Source organism: Rana temporaria, chromosome 8 (genome assembly GCF_905171775.1).
Source record: "Rana temporaria chromosome 8, aRanTem1.1, whole genome shotgun sequence".
NCBI lineage: Eukaryota > Metazoa > Chordata > Amphibia > Anura > Ranidae > Rana > Rana temporaria.
The window spans coordinates 180,462,457-180,481,657 of NC_053496.1; the positions used below are offsets into that span (position 1 = coordinate 180,462,457).

The 19,201-nt window shown below is 42.6% G+C and overlaps 3 protein-coding genes across 3 annotated transcripts in view; all 3 read right to left on the reverse strand.

The window, feature by feature from the left end:
• Positions 1-19,201, reverse strand: part of LOC120910566 (zinc finger protein 268-like) — a 129,011-nt gene that overhangs the window by 35,209 nt on the left and 74,601 nt on the right. The window lies entirely within an intron of this gene.
• Positions 1,421-18,596, reverse strand: LOC120910015 (gastrula zinc finger protein XlCGF26.1-like). The gene is made up of 5 exons (XM_040321848.1): positions 18,563-18,596; positions 18,300-18,449; positions 18,029-18,178; positions 17,769-17,910; positions 1,421-3,818 (listed from the first exon to the last, which is right to left on the reverse strand). Exons 2-5 carry the CDS (start codon positions 18,369-18,371, stop codon positions 2,230-2,232), a joined length of 1,953 nt encoding a protein of 650 aa, XP_040177782.1. The 5' UTR covers positions 18,372-18,449; positions 18,563-18,596; the 3' UTR covers positions 1,421-2,229.
• LOC120909804 (gastrula zinc finger protein XlCGF26.1-like) lies at positions 10,717-13,591 on the reverse strand. Its single transcript, XM_040321535.1, has one exon. It carries the CDS (start codon positions 13,589-13,591, stop codon positions 11,696-11,698), a length of 1,896 nt encoding a protein of 631 aa, XP_040177469.1. The 3' UTR covers positions 10,717-11,695.

A 19,201-nucleotide genomic window follows, 5' to 3' on the forward strand; every position in this document is an offset into this window, starting at 1 on the left:
GTTGTAAGTGAAGAGCACATGCGCGATGACGTCACCGCTTTCTTGCCATTCAAAAGAACTGTGGTTCTTTTAAATGGAGTGTCTGTACACTCAGGCGGTAAGAGATTCTTGCCAAGAATCTCGTCAGGAAAAACTATGTTTTCCCTGATGAGATTCTGGCCCGTGTGTACAGGGCTTTAGTGTTTGGGTCAAGTAAGGGTCAAAGGTAAGAAAATAAATGGTCGCACACTGGAGCTGCAAAATTGCTTTATGATAATCTTTATTGTCAAAAGCCAGACAGGGGTTTCGGGGATTGAAGTTGACGCGTTTCACAAGAGTGGAGTTTGCATTGTTCACAACATCGATATACTATCCAGGCAGGCGATTTAACCACTTGGGATCCGCGCTATGGAGGAAAGACGTCCACAGCGCGGCTCTCAAGTGCCGAGTGGACGTCTTTGGACGTCCTGTTGTTGACATTCCCTGTGCGCGGCTGGGGAAGCTAAGCTAAGCAGGACAATACTAAGCTAAGCAGGGCAATTACTTCTCCGCAGGATTTGGAACCCTTGCAAGAAGATCTGAACAAATTAATGGGGTGGGCAAACAACATGGCAAATTAGGTTTCATGTAGAAAAATGTAAAAAAATGCATTTAGGTGGCAAAAATATGAATGCAATCTATACACTGGGGGGGAGAACCTCTGGGGGAATCTAGGATGGAAAAGGACCTGGGGGTCCTAGTAGATGATAGGCTCAGCAATGCCAAGCTGCTGCTAACAAAGCAAACAGATTATTGGCATTAAAAAGGGAATTAAATCCAGAGATAAAACGATAATTCTCCCGCTCTACAAGACACTGGTCCGGCCGCACCTGGAGTATGCTGTCCAGTTCTGGGCACCAGTCTTCAGGAGGGATGTACTGGAAATAGAGAGAGTACAAAGCTAATAAAGGGTCTGGAGGATATTGGTTATGAGGAAAGGTTGTGAGCACTGAACTTATTCTCTCTGGAGAAGAGACGCTTGAGAGGGGGATATGATTTAATTGTACAAATACCGTACTGGTGACCCCACAATAGGGAGAAAACGTTTTTGCGAAAGGGAGTTTGACAAGACACGTGGCCACTCATTAAAATTAGAAGAAAAGAGGGTTAACCTTAAAATACGTAGAGGGTTCTTTACTGTAAGAGCGGCAAGGATGTGGAATTCCCTTCCAAAGGTGGTGGTCTCAGCGGGGGAGGAGCATCGATCGTTTCAAGAAACTATTAGATAAGCACCTGAACGACCACAACATACAGGGATATACAATGTAATACAGACATATAATCACACACATAGGTTGGACTTAATGGACTTGTGTCTTTTTCAACCTCACCTATGTAACTATGTTCAATGTTAGCTCGTTATCTAAACCACTGTGTGATGTTTTGGGTAATATTTGGATTTATTGTCCATGGGGTGACTGCCCTACTTTTGAAGTGTATAAAAACCCGTACTTCTGTTCAATAAACTGTCAATCCTTTGGTTCTACCTCAGCATCTTGTCTGTGTCCGATGATGGTCTCTGCTAACTTCAAACTCAGTGAGCAGATGTATGGGAAAAGAAAGCTGGTTAATGAGATTTGGACAGCCCTGGGTTTTCTTGAATACTGTTGCCGGACAGTCTGGGATCCCTAAATAATCAAAGCATTGTCTCTGTGTGAATTCCCATTGTTAATAAAGTCACCTATTGTTTCTGTCTGTTGAATAATTTGGCTAACTCTTGAAAGTACTTATGATGGAATTAGCCTTGTGTCAACTTTACCTTGTTATCTAACCACTGTGTGATGTTTTGGGTAATATTTGGTTTAATTGTCCATGTGGTGACTGCCCTACTTTTGAAGTGTATAAAAACCCGTACTTCTGTTCAATAAACGGTCATTCCTTTGGTTTTACCCCAACATCTTGTATGTGTCCGACGTTTGGGGTAAAAGGGCTGGTATTAGGTCCCGGTCAGCTAGAATGGTTTGGAGGGCAGGAGGCACAGTTTGGCGGAAACACCCAAGAGGGGTGCCAAGGAGTTCCGTCACAAAATAGAAGAAGACTCGGTCCATCAAACTCCTCCTATAAATGAAATATCACTTCTGCCGGGATGTACCCCTCTAACAAACTATTTCTTATCCTCCAGCTGTTCTATGGACCCAACAGTTCCACCTGGAAAAGTTATCGTACATTTGTCAATCAATCAGCAGGTGGGTTCTCTCTGATGTCTCCGCCTTATTTTCTATGTAATCCATTTCCCGAACTCTGAATGCAATGAGACCGCTCTGCGGTGTGTCTTCTCTGGTGTTTCAGAAGGCTTCCCTTACGTTGGAAAGATTTCCCGCACTCTGAACATGAATAAGGACTTTCTCCTGTGTGAATTCTCTGGTGTTGCACAAGGTTTCCTTTCATAGTGAAACATTTCCCGCACTCTGAACATGTATAAGGACTTTCTCCCGTGTGAAGTCTCTGGTGCACAAGAAGGATTTTGTTTATAGTGAAACTTTTCCCACAATCTGAACATGAATAAGGACGCTCACCTGTGTGAATTCTCTGATGTTCAACAAGAGCTCCTTCCTGAGCAAAAGATTTCCCGCACTCTGAGCATGAATAAGGGCGCTCGCCAGTGTGAGTTCTCTGGTGTACAATAAGTTTTGGTTTTGTGAAGAAACCTTTACCGCACTCCGAACAAGGGAAAGGGCGTTCACCGGTGTGAATTCTCAGATGTTTACGAAGGTCATTTCTTTCAATGAAACTTTTCCCACACTCTGAACATAAATAAGGACGTTCACCAGTGTGTATTTTCTGATGTTTAAAAAGTGCTTCTTTTTTTAGGAAACTTTTCCCACACTCTGAGCAAGAGAAAAGGCACTCACCTGTGTGAGTTCTCTGGTGGATAATAAAGGTTTCTTTTCTAACAAAACATTTCCCGCACTCTGAACAAGAGAAAGAATTCTCACCCCTATGAATTCTTTGATGAGAAACCAGGACTGCTTTCCGAGCAAAACTTTTCTCGCAATCTGGACATGAAAAGGGACGCTCACCCGTGTGAATTCTTTGATGGGAAACCAGGGCTTCTTTCTGAGTGAAACTTTTCTCGCAATCTGGACATGAAAACGGACGCTCATCTGTGTGAATTCTTTGATGAGAAACCAGGGTTTCTTTCCGAGCAAAACTTTTCCCGCACTCTGAACAAGAGAAAGGACACTCACCCGTATGAATTATTCGATGGGAGACCAGGGCTGCTTTCCTAACAAAACTCTTCTCGCAATCTGGACATGAAAACGGTCGCTCACCTGTGTGAAGTCTCTGGTGTACAATAAGTTGTTGTTTCTGAGTGAAACATTTCCCGCACTCTGAACATAAATAGGGACGCTCACCCGTGTGAAGTCTCTGGTGTACAATAAGTTGTTGTTTCTGAGTGAAACATTTCCCGCACTCTGAACATGGAAAGGGACGCTCACCAGTGTGAATTTTCTGGTGCCTACGAAGGTATTTGTTTTTAGTAAAGGATTTCCCGCACTCTGAACATGACAATGAACGCTCTCCTGTGTGAACCCTATTATGGCTTGAAGAAGATGTCTGGGGATTGGATGGATCTGGTGATCTGTCAGCACTGTGAGAACTTGGAAGGACATCTGATGTCATAGTATGGGATTCCTCAGAAGGTTCCTCAGGATTGGAAGGATCTGTGGATCTAACCAACCAATCAGATGTGACTTTGGGAGAATATTGTGGAATGTCGGTATCTTCTGCCTTACAATCTGGAGATATAATAAGATGTCCCTCCGATGGATTTATATTCCAGAAACACCGTCCATCTGCTGGAAAGCAATATTTAATAGAAGTCATATCTGTTCTCATACATCTTGTATTCAGAAGTCATATGTATACACTGGGCAAGATGGTCAGAGAGAGAAAACATACTACAAGGGGGAAAGGAATGTGACATGGGGTATATTTCAATCCATGTAACTGCATGCTTTATGCTTAGATAAGTAGAATGTGAACTTTCTTCATTTAGTGTTTATGACTTACTTGTGTCCTTATGTAGAGAGAATTCCTCCGGTTCTCTTTTCATAATCATCTCCCCCTCCTCCATAGACTGCTGATCTCCACTCACCAACCTCTCTTCTTCTTCCTCTTTAATCTCAACTTTGATGTCTTTCCGTTCTTCATTCTAAATTCCAGAGATGATAAAATATAACATCTGGAAACACTGCTGCCAATAATAAGAGATGACACAGAAGAATGTCCACTCATAGAATTATTTTTGAGCATTTTGCCCCGTCCCATATACCTGATCATTATCTGTATAGTGGTGATCTTTCCATGGAGAATTCTGGGAATACAGAGGACAACCCTCCTCCATAGACGGCTGATCTCCACTCACCAACCTCTCTTCTTCTTCCTCTTTAACCTCAACTTTAATGCCTTTTAGTTTTTCACCCTAAACCCCAAAGATGAAAGAATACATTTGTAAAAAGGAGCAAGAGATGACATGTAGGAATGTTACCCCATACCGCAAATATATTTTGAGGTCTATATGCTCAGTTCCACCTACCTGATGATGGTGAGGGATGGTGTGACCTTCCTGTGTGGAATCTCGGGAATACAGAGGACGGGGACATCTCTCTGGTGGGTTCCCATTACTGGATCCATCTGTAGGAAACACACACACTGACTGAATACATTGTTTCTATGTGTTTATCAGATGATGGGGGATCTAGGTGGAGCCTCCGTACTGCTCTCTCCTTTACAATAAAGTCTCCTCTTACCCGGTGATGTGAGGGGCGGCTGATTCTCCATCATGACGTCCTTGTAGAGATCCTTGTGTCCTTCTAAATACTCCCACTCCTCCATGGAGAAATAGACAGTGACATCCTGACACCTCAGAAAAATCAAGAGCTATAATTAGGATATATCCGGTCTATAATCCAGAGGCTCTGGATGGACAGTTGGATAAAGGGTTCTATATATGCAGAATGGGCCCTTACTATAATACATAGCAGACATCACAGTGACTATGGAGGAAGAGGACGTACATGACAGGGGTTACTGGGTGTAAGTATAAAATAAGATCTTATTACCTCTTTTACGACTAGTTCCAGCAATGTCTGCTCTCTCCTTCCCTCCCACTCTTTTACCAGGAACTTCCTAGTTATGCTCCTACATCACTTCCTATCTGTAGCCTACATCACTTCCTGTCTGTAGCTTACATCACTTCCTGTTTGTGCCAAGTAACATCACCACCTTGTGTTGGAGATAAATACTGCAGCCTACGTTCGGTTTCATCATTTTGCTTGCTGCTTTTCAGAAAATGTTTTTTTATGGTCACCCAGACACTTTTTATATACTTTGATATAGCTTGTATTTCATTTTTATTATGTTCTAGCGTTTTTCTGGATTTTTGTTGATTTTTTTTTAATTTTTTCTGCATTTTCTTTTTCCGCAGTCATTTAGTCTTCTAATTAGATGATCTTTTGATAGTATTAAAGGTTTGAATATTAATTCCAGTTGAATTGGGTGGTTAGGTTGAAATACAGACAAATGGAAGTGGTCCGTTTCCTCAATAAGGGGTTCATCTGCTTACCATTACCAGTTCCTCTTTCTCCCTTATAAATGTTTTGTATGTGACACTGCGCGTTGACCTCCAATCCTTTCTGAGGGGAAATACATTGGTTGGAGACAGCGGTGACGTCAGGACGCACAGTCCATGCTCCAGGCGGCCACCCTGACACTATCGTGTGTGCTTTTAACCAAGAGTTTTCTCTGTAAGTGCAATTCCCTTTTTAATTAAAAGTTCTTATTGGTAATTCGCTACGAGTCCTCCTTTCTGATTTCATTACCCCGTGGACCGGGACCATGTGGAACTGCTGAGTGGTGACTGTGTGGGGTGGTGGTGCTTATCCCAGCGGTGGTGTTCTCATGTGTGCACTTGATCCTTTTGGATCTGGTAAGAGGCTATACTGTATGTTGCAATGGGATCATCTTAGGCCTCGTACACACGATAGGTTAACCAGAGGACAACGGTCTGAAGGACCGTTTTCATCGGTCAAAACCGATCGTGTGTGGGCCCCATAGGTTATTTAACCAAAGGTTAAAGGAACACTAAAGGTTCGGGTTTTTTTTGTTCAATTGATTGCTGTAAGCTGGAGCATTTAAATATCACTTGCCTCGTTTTTCCTTTTGACCTCCAAAATACAGTAATCCAGGTTTGAAAATGCCATTTCCTGTCACTCCTCTTCTTGCTTTCCACCAGCATCTGAGCCGTTTTGCAAGGTGGAAAGCAGAATGTGCTCACCCCCTCCCTAAGACTACAGCCCTGCGTGAAGATGCTCTCGTATCCCTCACAGGCATGGAGGCTAAGCCTAATGGGAACTGTAGTTCCCATTAGGCCATGATGTAGCAAGAATGAATGCGCACCGCAAACCAGGAAGTCAGTGAGAATAACGATTCAGGAGTGACGGAGGTGAATAAAACAGCTCGATTTCAACAGGTATCAAACTAGTTATAATGCAAAACATTACTTTTTACTTTATCAGCTACTGTCAGACTTTAATTTAAGAGGAAAATATTTTTGTCTTTACAACCCCTTTTAAAAAAAAGCCAACTTCCTTTAAAATTAACCTATGGATTGGTAAGCGATAGGTCAAAACCGATCGTTAGTAGGCACGACCATCGGTTAAAAATCCACACATGCTCAGAATCAAGTTGACGCATGCTTGGAAGCATTGAACTTCATTTTTTTCAGCACGTCGTGTTTTACGTCACCGCGTTCTGACACAATCGGTTATTTAACCTACGGTGTGTAGGCGTGACGGACCAACAGTCAGCTTCATCGGTTAACCTATGACAACGGTCCTTCAGAGCTGCAAAATTACTTTATGATAATATTTATTGTCAAAAGCCAGACAGGGGTTACAGGGATTGAAGTTCACGCGTTTCACAAGAGTGTAGCTTGCTTTGTTCACAACATCGATATACTCTCCAGGCAGGCAATTTAAGGTGATCACCTGAATCAGGCTACACCCTAAACACACTTCTATAGAGAAGCAGCTCATGCAAACACAAAAATCTCAACTGATACGTATAAAAACCTTTCTCTGATTAAAAAAAAAAAAAAACACAAAAAAAAAGATAAAAACAAAACAAAAAAGAAAACAAGAATTAACAAAAAAAATCCACCTGATAAACAAACACACACGGCCCAGATCCACAAAGAACTGCCTATCTTTAGGCAGGCGTAGCATATCTCAGATACACTACGCCGCCGTAACTTAGAGCGTAGTTTCCTTATCCAGAAACAATTTGCGCCGTAAGTTACGGCAGCGTAGCGTAAATTTGCCGGCGTAAGCGTGCCTAAATCAAATGAGGAACAGGGGGGCGTGTTTTATGTAAACTAAGCATGACCCCACGTAAATGACGCTTTTTTCGAATGGCGCATGCTCAGTATCACGTCGAATTTTCAAATTAAATTACGCTCGCTCAATGCATAGATGACGTGAACGTAACTTACGCAAAGCCCTATTCGCGAACGATTTACGCAAACGACGGAAAATTCGACGCTATCCCGACGTCCATACCTAACATTGCGTACACCTCATAGAGGCAGGGGTAACGTTACGCCGAAAAAAGCCTTACGTAAACGACGTAAAAAAATGCGCCAGGCGGACGTACGTTTGAGAATCGGTGTATCTAGCTAATTTGCATACTCTATGCGAAAATCAACGGAAGCGCCACCTAGCGGCCAGTGTAAATATGCACCTAGGATCCGACGGCGTACTAAGACGTACGGATCGAGCCCACATTCAGTCGTATCTTTGTTTTGTGGATACAAAACAAAGATACCACGGCGCATCGTAGAACTTACGCGGCGTATCAATAGATACGCCGGCGTAAGTTCTTTGTGGATCTGGCCCACACGTGTATAAATAAGTAGTGGATAAAAAAAGGGTCTGGAGATCAATGTCAGTATATTTTGGGAAGGATTTTTTTTTGTTTTTTAAATCTTTATTTAAGGAATGCGGATTATACAGAAAAGGCAAACATGTCAAACAACCATATCCAGTAATAGGCAATGATAATAACTCGTCAAACAGGTCTATGTACAAGGGGTAGCAATCAAAGTTCCATTACAATGTTATAGTAATACAGTAGACTGTGGTCTAAAGACTCCACAACAGTACTATCCTGCAGGTCAAACGTAACAGTAGAGGGAACCTCCTAGCCCGACTGACTGTGGGGCCCTGCCATTTGAGGGAGATACAGTGGAACCTTGGTTTACGAGCAACGCGGTTAACGAGCGTGTTGAAAAACAAGCAACTTTTTTTGTTCAATTCTGACTCGGTTTGCGAGTGTTGTCTGGCTATACGAGCAGAAATCAACATAATGGGGCGTGCATGACCGCATTTGGCCAGAGGTGGCACTGACACTCGGAACGGTTCTGAGCCGTTCGCAAATACTCCGTTCACGAGATCAGACGAGCTGTCCCCGAGTATTTCCGAGGCTCTCGGACGCCCCCACCCCACCTCTGGTCACATGCAGTATTGCATGCTATAGAAGTCAATGCGGAACAAATTGTCTTTGTTTCCATTGACTTCTATGGGAAAACTGGCTTTGATATGTGAGTGCTTTGGATTACAAGCATTCTCCTGGAACGGATTATGCTCTTAATCCAAGGTTTTGGGTAATATTTGGTTTTATTGTCCATGTGGTGACTGCCCTGCTTTTAAAGTGTATAAAAACCCGTACTTCTGTTCAATAAACTGTCAATCCTTTGGTTCTACCTCAGCACCTTGTCTGTGTCTGATGATGGTCTCTGCCAACTTCAAACTCAGTGAGCAGATATATGTGAAAAGAAAGCTGGTTAATGAGATTTGGACAGCCCTGGCTTGAATACTGTTGCTGGACAGTCTGGGATCCCTGATTAATCAAAGCATTGTCTGGGTGTGAATTCCCATTGTTAATTGAGTCACCTATTGTTTCTGTCTGTTGGCTAATTCTTGGAGGTTTTTATGATGGGTTTAGCCTTGTGTCAACGTTAGCTCGTTATCTAACCATGGTGTGATGTTTTGGGTAATATTGGGTTTTATTATTGTTCATGTGGTGACTGCCCTACTTTTGAAGTGTATAAAAAACCTTATTTCTGTTCTATATACAAGATTTTAGTAATGAGAACGGTATCATTAGCAGTAATCAGCATGGATTCATGAAGAATTGTTCTTGCCAAACCAATCTATAACCTTCTATGAGAAGGTGAGTTGCCATCTAGATAAAGGAAGGCCCGTAGACGTAGTGTATCTAGATCAGGGATCCTCAAACTATGGCCCTCCAGCTGTTGTGGAACTAAACATCCCATGAGGCATTGTAAAACTCTCATAGACACGACTAGGCATGATGGGAATTGTAGTTCCTGAACAACTGGAGGGCCATAGTTTGAAGACCCCTGATCTAGATAAAGGAAGGCCCATAGACGTGGTGTATCTAGATAAAGGAAGGCCCATAGACGTGGTGTATCTAGATAAAGGAAGGCCCGTAGACGTGGTGCATCTAGATAAAGGAGGCCCATAGACGTGGTGTATCTAGATAAAAGAAGGCCCGTAGACGTGGTGTATCTTGATAAAGGAAGGCCCGTAGACGTGGTGTATCTGGATAAAGGAAGGCCCGTAGACGTGGTGTATCTAGATAAAGGAAGGCCCGTAGACGTGGTGTATCTGGATAAAAAAAGGCCCGTAGACGTAGTGTATCTGGACTTTGCAAAAGCATTTGACACAGTTCCCCATAAAGGTTTACTGTACAAAGTAAGGTCTGTTGGCATGGACCATAGGGTGAGTACATGGATTGAAAACTGGCTACAAGGACGAGTTCAGAGGGTGGTGATAAATGGGGAGTACTCAAAATGGTCAGGGGTGGGTAGTGGGGTCCCCCAGGGTTCTGTGCTGGGACCAATCCTATATATTTTGTTTATAGATGACCTGGAGGATGGGGGTAAACAGTTCAATCTCTGTATTTATGGACGATACTAAGCTAAGCAGGGCAATTACTTCTCCGCAGGATGTGGAAAACTTGCAAGAAGATCTGAACAAATGAATGGGATGGGCAACTACATGGCAAATGAGGTTTAATGTAGAAAAATGTAAAATAATGCATTTGGGTGACAAATATATGAATGCAATTTATACACTGGGGGGATAACCTCCTGGGGGAATCTAGGATGAAAAAGGACCTGGGGGTCCTACTAGATGATAGGCTTAGCAATCCCATTGCTGAGCCTAAGAAAGCAAACAGAATATTGGCATTAAAAAGGGGATCAACTCCAGAGATAAAACAATAACTTTCCCGCTCTAGAAGACTCTGGTCCGGCCGCACCTGGAGTATGCCGTCCAGTTCTGGGCACCAGTCCTCAGGAAGGATTTACTGGAAATGGAGGGAGTACAAAGAAGGGCAACAAAGCTAATAAAGGGTCTGGAGGATATTGGTTATGAGGAAAGGTTGCGAGCTCTGAACTTATTCTCTCTGGATAAGAGACGCTTGAGAGGGGATATGATTTCAATGTACAAATACCGTACTGGTGACCCCACAATAGGGAGAAAACGTTTTTGCGAAAGGGAGTTTGACAAGACACATGGCCACTCATTAAAATTAGAAGAAAAGAGGGTTAACCTTAAAATACGTAGAGGGTTCTTTACTGTAAGAGCGGCAAGGATGTGGAATTCCCTTCCAAAGGCGGTGGTCTCAGCGGGGGAGGAGCACCTTAACGACCACAACATACAGGGATATACAATGTAATACAGACATATAATAACACACATAGGATGGACTTAATGGACTTGTGTCTTTTTTCAACCTCACCTACTATGTAACTATGTTCAATGTTAGCTCGTTATCTAAACCACTGTGTGATGTTTTGGGTAATATTTGGTTTTATTGTCCATGGGGTGACTGCCCTACTTTTGAAGTGTATAGAAATCCGTACTTCTGTTCAATAAACGGTCAATCCTTTGGTTCTACCTCAACATCTTGTCTGTGTCCGATGATGGTCTCTGCTAACTTCAAACTCAGTGAGCAGATGTATGTGAAAAGAAAGCTGGTTAATGAGATTTGGACAGCCCTGGGTTTTCTTGAATGCTGTTGCCGGACAGTCTGGGATCCCTGATTAATCAAAGCATTGTCTATGTGTGAAATCCCATTGTTAAATAAGTCATCTATTGTTTCTGTCTGTTGGATAATTTGGCTATCTCTAGGAGGTACTTATGATGGAATTAACCTTGTGTCAACTCCATCTCGTTATCTAAACCACTGTGTGATGTTTTGGGTAAAATTTGGTTTTATTGTCCATGTGGTGACTGCCCTACTTTTGAAGTGTATAAAACCCGTACTTCTGTTTAATAAACTGTCAATCCTTTGGTTCTACTGCAAAATCTTGTCTGTGTCCGACATTTGGGGTAAAAGGGCTGATATTGGGTCCCGGTCTGCTGGAACGGTTTGGAGGGCAGGAGGCACGGTTTGGTGGAAACACCCAAGAGGGATGCCAAGGAGTTCCGTCACAAAATAGAAGAAGACTCGGTCCATCAAACTCCTCCTATAAATGAAATATCACTTCTGCCGGGATGTACCCCTCTAACAAACTATTTCTTATCCTCCAGCTGTTCCATGGACTCAACAGTTCCACCTGGAAAAGTTATCGTACATTTGTCAATCAATCAGCAAGAGATTTCTCTGTGATGTCTCCGCCTTCTTTTCTATGTAATTCATTTCCCAAACTCTGAATGCAATGAGGCCGCTCTGTGGTGTGTTTTCTGTGGTGTTTCAGAAGGCTTCCCTTATGTTTGAAAGATTTCCCGCACTCTGAACATAAATAAGGACTTTCTCCTGTGTGAAATCTCTGGTGTTGCACAAGGTTTCCTTTCATAGTGAAAGATTTCCCGCACTCTGAACATGAATAGGGACGCTCACCTGTGTTAATTCTCTGATGCTTAACAAGGGCTGCTTTATAAGAGAAAGATTCCCCGCACTGTGGACAGGCATAAGGGCGTTCACCTGTGTGAATTCTCCGATGTTTAGCAAGGTATCCTCTATGAAGGAAGGTTTTTCCGCACTCTGAACACCAATAAGGACGCTCACCTGTGTGAAGTCTCTGATGTTCAACAAAAGTTCCTTCCTGAGCAAAAGATTTCCCGCACTCTGAGCATGAATAAGGACGCTCGCCAGTGTGAGTTCTCTGGTGTATAAGAAGTCTTCGTTTTATAAAGTAACGTTTTCCGCACTCCGAACAAGGGAAAGGACGTTCACCAGTGTGAATTCTCAGGTGTGCAGTAAGGTTTACTTTTTTAAGGTAACATTTCCCGCAATCTGAGCAAGAGAAAGGACGTTCACCCGTGTGAATTTTCTGGTGTGCAACAAGTTGTCCTTTAAGAGTGAAACTTTTCCCACACTCTGAACATGAATAAGGACGTTCACCCGTGTGAATTCTCAGATGTATAAAAAGTGCTTGTTTTGTAGGGAGACTTTTCCCGCAATCTGAGCAAGAAAAAGGGCGCTCACCTGTGTGAGTTCTTTGGTGTATAATAAGGGCTCTTTTGTTGACAAAACATTTCCCGCACTCTGAACAAGAGAAAGAACGCTCACCCGTATGAATTCTTCGATGAGAAACCAGGGCTGATTTCCGAACAAAACTTTTCTTGCAATCTGGACATGAAAAAGGACGCTCACCCGTGTGAATTTTCTGGTGCCTGCGAAGGTAATTGTTTGTAGTGAAAGATTTTCCGCACTCTGAACAAAGGAAAGGACGCTCACCAGTGTGACTTCTCTGGTGTACAATAAGATCTTTTTTGCATTTGAAACATTTCCCGCACTGTGAACAAGAGAAAGAACGCTCACCCCTATGAATTGTTTGATGAGAAACCAGGACTGATTTCCGACCGAAACTTTTCTTGCAATCTGGACATGAAAAAGGACGCTCACCGGTGTGAATTTTCTGGTGCCTGCGAAGGTTTTTGTTTGTAGGGAAAGATTTTCCGCACTCTGAACAAAGGAAAGGACGCTCACCTGTGTGACTTCTCTGGTGTACAATAAGATCTTTTTTGCATTTGAAACATTTCCTGCACTCTGAACAAGAGAAAGGACGCTCACCCCTGTGAATTTTCTGGTGCCTGCGAAGGTTTCTGTTTGTAGTGAAAGATTTTCCGCACTCTGAACAAAGAAAAGGACGCCCACCAGTGTGACTTCTCTGGTGTACAATAAGATCTTTTTTGCATTTGAAACATTTCCCGCACTCTGAACATGACAATGAACTCTCTCCTGTGTGAACCTTCTTATGGCTTGAAGACGATATCTGGGGATCTGGTGATCTGTCAGCACTGTGAGAACTTGGATGGACCTCTGATGTCATAGTATGGGATTCCTCAGAAGGTTCCTCAGGATTAGAAGGATCTGATGATCTAACCAACCAATCAGAGGTGACTTTGGGAGAATATTGTGGAATGTCGGTATCTTCTGCCTTACAATCTGGAGATATAATAAGATGTCCCTCCGATGTATTTATATTCCAGAAACACCGTCCATCTGCTGGAAAGCAATATTTAATAGAAGTCATATCTGTTCTCATACATCTTGTATTCAGAAGTCATATGTATACACTGGGCAAGATGGTCAGAGAGAGAAAACATACTACAAGGGGGAAAAGGAATGCGAAAAAAAAAAAAAGAAACCATTTAACCAACAAATGGCAGTTGGATTGCCGGAGTAATCATCTAGGTAAGGAAAACTCCAACTACGGCGCCCATGTTTGAGAGCCTCACAATAAGTACAAGGGTCACATGGAGCCCTCAAGTTCTTCATTGTCTCTGATACATCAGTTGGATAAAGATAAGGAATTGTAGATAAATCCTTTACATGGTGTAGCGTATCTCCTCCTCATTTGTTGGGAACATGACATTATATTGGGAAATGGAGATGGACCTTTCATATGGTGTACCGTATCTCCTCCTCATTTGTTGGGAACATGACATTATATTGAGGAATGGAGATGGACCTTTCATATGGTGTACAGTATCTCCTCCTCATTTGTTGGGAACATGACGTTATATTGAGGAATGGAGATGGACCTTTCATATGGCCTTCTCCATGTCTGTCTGTCCACCTGCAAGGTGATTAATGTGGCCAGTCTCTGGGTGGAGACCAAACCTGATTTAAGCCAGCCAAGCCTGCAATATCAGTATCTCCTCCTCAGTTGTTGGGAACATGACGTTATACTGAGCAATGGAGATGGACCTTTCATATGGTGTACAGTATCTCCTCCTCATTTGTTGGGAACATGACGTTATATTGAGGAATTGAGATGGACCTTTCATATGGTGTACAGTATCTCCTCCTTATTTGTTGGGAACATGACGTTATATTGAGGAATGGAGATGGACCTTTCATATGGCCTTCTCCATGTCTGTCTGTCCACCTGCAAGGTGATTAATGTGGCCAGTCTCTGGGTGGAGACCAAACCTGATTTAAAGCGGATCTCCACTCTAAAGTGGAGTCCCGCTGATCGGGACCCTCCCCCCCTCCGGTGTCACATTTGACACCTTTCAGGGGGGAGGGGGGTGCAGATACCTGTCTACAGACAGGTATCTGCACCCACTTCCGGCCCTACGATACGGGCAAAGGACGGGTTTTTTTTTCCCCTTCCCGTCCGTCCCCCGTTGTATGCTGGGAACACTCGGCTCCCAGCACACAGCGGGAGCCAATCGGCGGGCGCAGCGCGACTCGCGCATGCGCCGTAGGGAACCGGGCAGTGAAGCCGGAGCGCTTCACTTCCTGGTTCCCTCACCGTGGATGGAGGGGGGAGCAGCAGGGTGACGAGCGATCGGCTCGTCATCTGCTGCGATCACCGCTGGACTCCAGGACAGGTAAGTGTCCTTATATTAAAAGTCAGCAGCTGCAGTATTTGTAGCTGCTGGCTTTTAATATATTTGTTTAGTGGCACATCCGCTTTAAGCCAGCCAAGCCTGCAATATCAGTATCTCCTCCTCAGTTGTTGGGAACATGACGTTATACTGAGCAATGGAGATGGACCTTTCATATGGTGTACAGTATCTCCTCCTCATTTGTTGGGAACATGACGTTATATTGAGGAATGGAGATGGACCTTTCATATGGTGTACAGTATGTCCTCCTCATTTGTTGGGAACATGACGTTATATTGAGGAATGGAGATGGACCTTTCATATGATGTACAGTATCTCCTCCTCATTTGTTGGGAACATGACGTTATACTGAGCAATGGAGATGGACCTTTCATATGGTGTACAGTATTTCCTCCTCATTTGTTATTATCCGCTGTTTGGAACACAGAAGGAAGTCTTTTAACCAGTGGTGGCTGGTGCCGTTGTATCTCTGAGTCTGAGGCGTCGTATCTTGGCGCCTGATTCAAAGAATCAGATACGCCAGAATTTCTCTAAGATACGACTAGTGTTGAGCAGAATATGCCATATTCGATTTCGCGATATATCTCGAATATATATTCGAATATTCGAGATATATTCGCTAAATTCGAATATTCGTGATATTTTATCGAAATTAAATGATTGCGATTTTTCGCTATTGCGAATGCGAAAATAATTGCGATTTTTTGATAACTGCGGTAGGAGCACTCTGATTGGCTCAGAATATTCGTGATATTTTATCGAAATATCGCAACATGCGAATGCGATATTTATTGCGCAATTTCGAGAAATGCTGGAGGAGCGCTCTGATTGGCTCAGAATATTCGTGATATTTTATCGAAATATCGCAACATGCGAATGCGATATTTATTGCGCAATTTCGACAAATGCTGTAGGAGCACTCTGATTGGCTCAGAATATTCGTGATATTTTACAATACAAAATAATTGCGAATATTCGGCAAATGCGGAAGGAGCACTCTGATTGGTTCAGAATATTCTTGATATTTTACAATACAAAATAATTGCGAATATTCGGCAAATGCAGAAGGAGCACTCTGATTGGCTCAGAATATTCTTGATATTTTACAATACAAAATAATTGCGAATATTCGGCAAATGCAGAAGGAGCACTCTGATTGGCTCAGAATATTCGTGATATTTTACAATAGAAAATAAAAAGTGTTTTGCATTGGTGGTGATTCTTTACTCTATCCATCTGTCACAGCCGTTTGTCAATCAAACACCTTGAAGATTGAACACGTTCATGCTGCATGCTTTGGACTTTTTTTCACTTCACATATCAAAGACATTTTTATGAAAGATTATTTTTCTATTATTGGGACTATATTTCTTTATATATTTGTTTCACTGTGTATTTCACAAGTTATTTGCGCTTGCTTATTTTAAAATTTGCCCACATGTCTTGTCACTAGACATATTTTTTATTCTTGTAGAGCGACTCCATTTTCTGTCTTGTATTAAATTATGTTGTATAACATTTTTGAGTTGCTGCTGTATTCTCCCCTTTTTTTAAGGTATGCGCAATTTTTTCCTTCTTACAAAAAAAAATAATATCAAACATACAAATATTCATAACAGAAACATACACAAAGCCCCCCCCCTTTTGCATCAGAGACAATCAGAGTTCTCCTACCACAGTTATCGAAAATTCGCAATCATTTTCGCATTCGCAATAGCGAAAAATCGCAATGTTTTTTTTTATATATTCGGCAACATAAAAGGATCGCCTCAGCTTAGCTACTCGGCCCAGGGTCTCTAATCATACCAGCAATGCTTTTAGACGTCGATAGGATGTGATCTGTTTTAAAAATCAAATTGAAAAAATGCGAATATTCGGAATTGCGAATATTCACCGCGAAATTCGAAATATAGCGCGATTTCTCGAATATGCCATATTCGAGCCGAATATTCGCAATGCGAATATTCGTGAGCAACACTAGATACGACCAGCGTAAGTCTCTTACGCCGTCGTATCTTAACTGCATATTTACGCTGGCCGCTAGGGGCGTGTACGCTGATTTACGCCTAGAAATATGTAAATCAGCTAGATACGCCTATTCACGAACGTACGCCCGGCCGTCGCAGTAGAGATACGCCGTTTACGTAAGGCTTTTTCCGGCGTAAAGTTACCCCTGCTCTATGAGGCGTAGACGAGGCGTACCAATGCTAGGTATGGATGTCGGTACAGCGTAAAATTTTTCACGTTTTACGTCGTTTGCGTAAGGGCTGGGCGTCATTTACTTTCACGTCAAAAGCATTGGCTTCTTGCGGGTTAATTTGGAGCATGCGCACTGGAATACTTTCACGGACGGCGCATGCGCCGTTTGCAAAAAGCGTAATTTACGTGGGGTCACAATAAATTTACATAACACACGCCCACATCTTCCACATTTGAATCAGGCGTATTTACGCTACGCCGCCGCAACTTTGGTTTGTGAATACTGCACTTGCCTGTCAAAGTTGCGGAGGCGTAACGTAAATAGGATACGTTACGCCCGCACAAAGATACGCGGTTCTGAATGAATGAATGAAAAACTTATAAAGCGCGGCGCATGCGAACTGAATCGCTTCTGGGCGCTAGTTGTTCCTGTCTCATGACATCAAAAGAGCAGAGTTTTGATCCGTCTTCTGAAAGTCAGGTGGTTTTCCTCCAACCGAATGCTGGTTGGTAAAGCGTTCCATAGTCTAGGACCCTGAAAAGGTTCTACGTGAATCCGGGCCATAGTATATTTCAATCCATTTCATCCAATTCAAACTGCATGCCTTAGATAAGTAGAATGTGAACTTTCTTCATCAGGTGTTTATGACTTACTTGTGTCCATATGTAGAGAGGATTCCTCCGGTTTAATTTCCATAATCATCTCCCCCTCCTCCATAGACTGCTGATCTCCACTCACCAACGTCTCTTCTTCTTCCTCTTTATGCTCAACTTTGATGTCTTTCCGTTCTTTATTCTAAATTCCAGAGATTATAAAACATAACATTTGAGACAATGCTTCCAATAATAAAAGGTTACGTAGAAGAATATCCTCTCATAGAATTATTGTTCTAGTTTTACCCAGTCCCATCTACCTGATTATTTTCTGTATAGTTCGGATGTTCCTGGCTGGAATTCTGGGAATCCAGAGGAAAACCCTCCTCCATAGACTGCTGATCTCCACTCACCAACCTCTTTTCTTCTTCCTCTTTACCCTCAACTTTGATGTCTTTCCGTTCTTCACCCTAAACCCCAAAGATGATAAAATATAACATCTGGAAACACTGCTGCCAATAATAAGAGATGACATAGAAGAATGTACATTCGTAGAATAATTTTTTAGTTTTTTTTCCCAGTCCCACCTACCTGATTATTCTCTGTATAGTGGTGACCTTCCTGTGTAGAATTGTGGGAATACAGAGGACAACCCTCCTCCATAGACGGCTGATCTCCACTCACCAACCTCTCTTCTTCTTCCTCCTTAATCTCATCGTTGATGTCTTTTAGTTCTTCACCCTAAACCCCAAACATGATAAAATACTTGTATAAAAAAGGAACTAGTCACAAAGAAAAATGTCCTCTCACAACTTAGAATACATTTTTTAATCTAAATGCTCAGCCCCACCTACCTCATGATGGGGAGGGATGGTGTGACCTCCCTGTGTGGAATCCTGGGAATACAGAGGACAACCCTCCTCCATAGACTGCTGAGCTCCACTCATCAACATCTCTTCTTCTTCCTCTTTAACCTCAACTTTAATGCCTTTTAGCTTTTCACCCTAAACCCCAAAGATAAAAAAATACATTTGTAAAAAAGGAGCAAGAGATGACATATAGGCAGAGCATTTTTTCCCTCAGAAAATAGGTGCAGGAACTCAACCATGACCCTGTTCAGATTTCAAAAACAGTAGAAAGGTCTTAAAGGGACATTAAGGATTGCATTACATACAGAGTGCAGAGTTCAGGGGGGTTACACACAGAGTGCAGAGCTGTTACTTGTAAACACAGAAACCAGACTTCTGTGTTTACAACTGAATGTGGTGAGCAGGCACCAAAGGGTCTGAGCCAGAGGTGGTGGAACTGAGTTCCCCCTGAAAAAAAGCCCTGCATATAGGAATGTTACCCCATACCGCAAATATATTTTTAGGTCTACATGCTCAGTCCCACCTACCTGATGATGGTGAGGGATGGTGTGACCTTCCTGTGTGGAATCCCAGGAATACATAGGACGGGGACATCTATCTGGTGGGTTCCCATTACTGGATCCA

Excerpts from the sequence above, each read along its gene's own strand:
- LOC120909804 (XM_040321535.1), bottom strand. The coding sequence starts at position 13,591 with ATGACTTCTATTAAATATTGCTTTCCAGCAGATGGACGGTGTTTCTGG.
- LOC120910015 (XM_040321848.1), bottom strand. The coding sequence starts at position 18,371 with ATGGAGGAGGGTTGTCCTCTGTATTCCCACAATTCTACACAGGAAGGT. Across the intron at positions 18,179-18,299 it reads ACTATACAGAGAATAATCAG|GGTGAAGAACGGAAAGACAT; the intron begins GTAGGTGGGACT and ends TTTGGGGTTTAG. Across the intron at positions 17,911-18,028 it reads ACTATACAGAAAATAATCAG|AATAAAGAACGGAAAGACAT; the intron begins GTAGATGGGACT and ends TCTGGAATTTAG.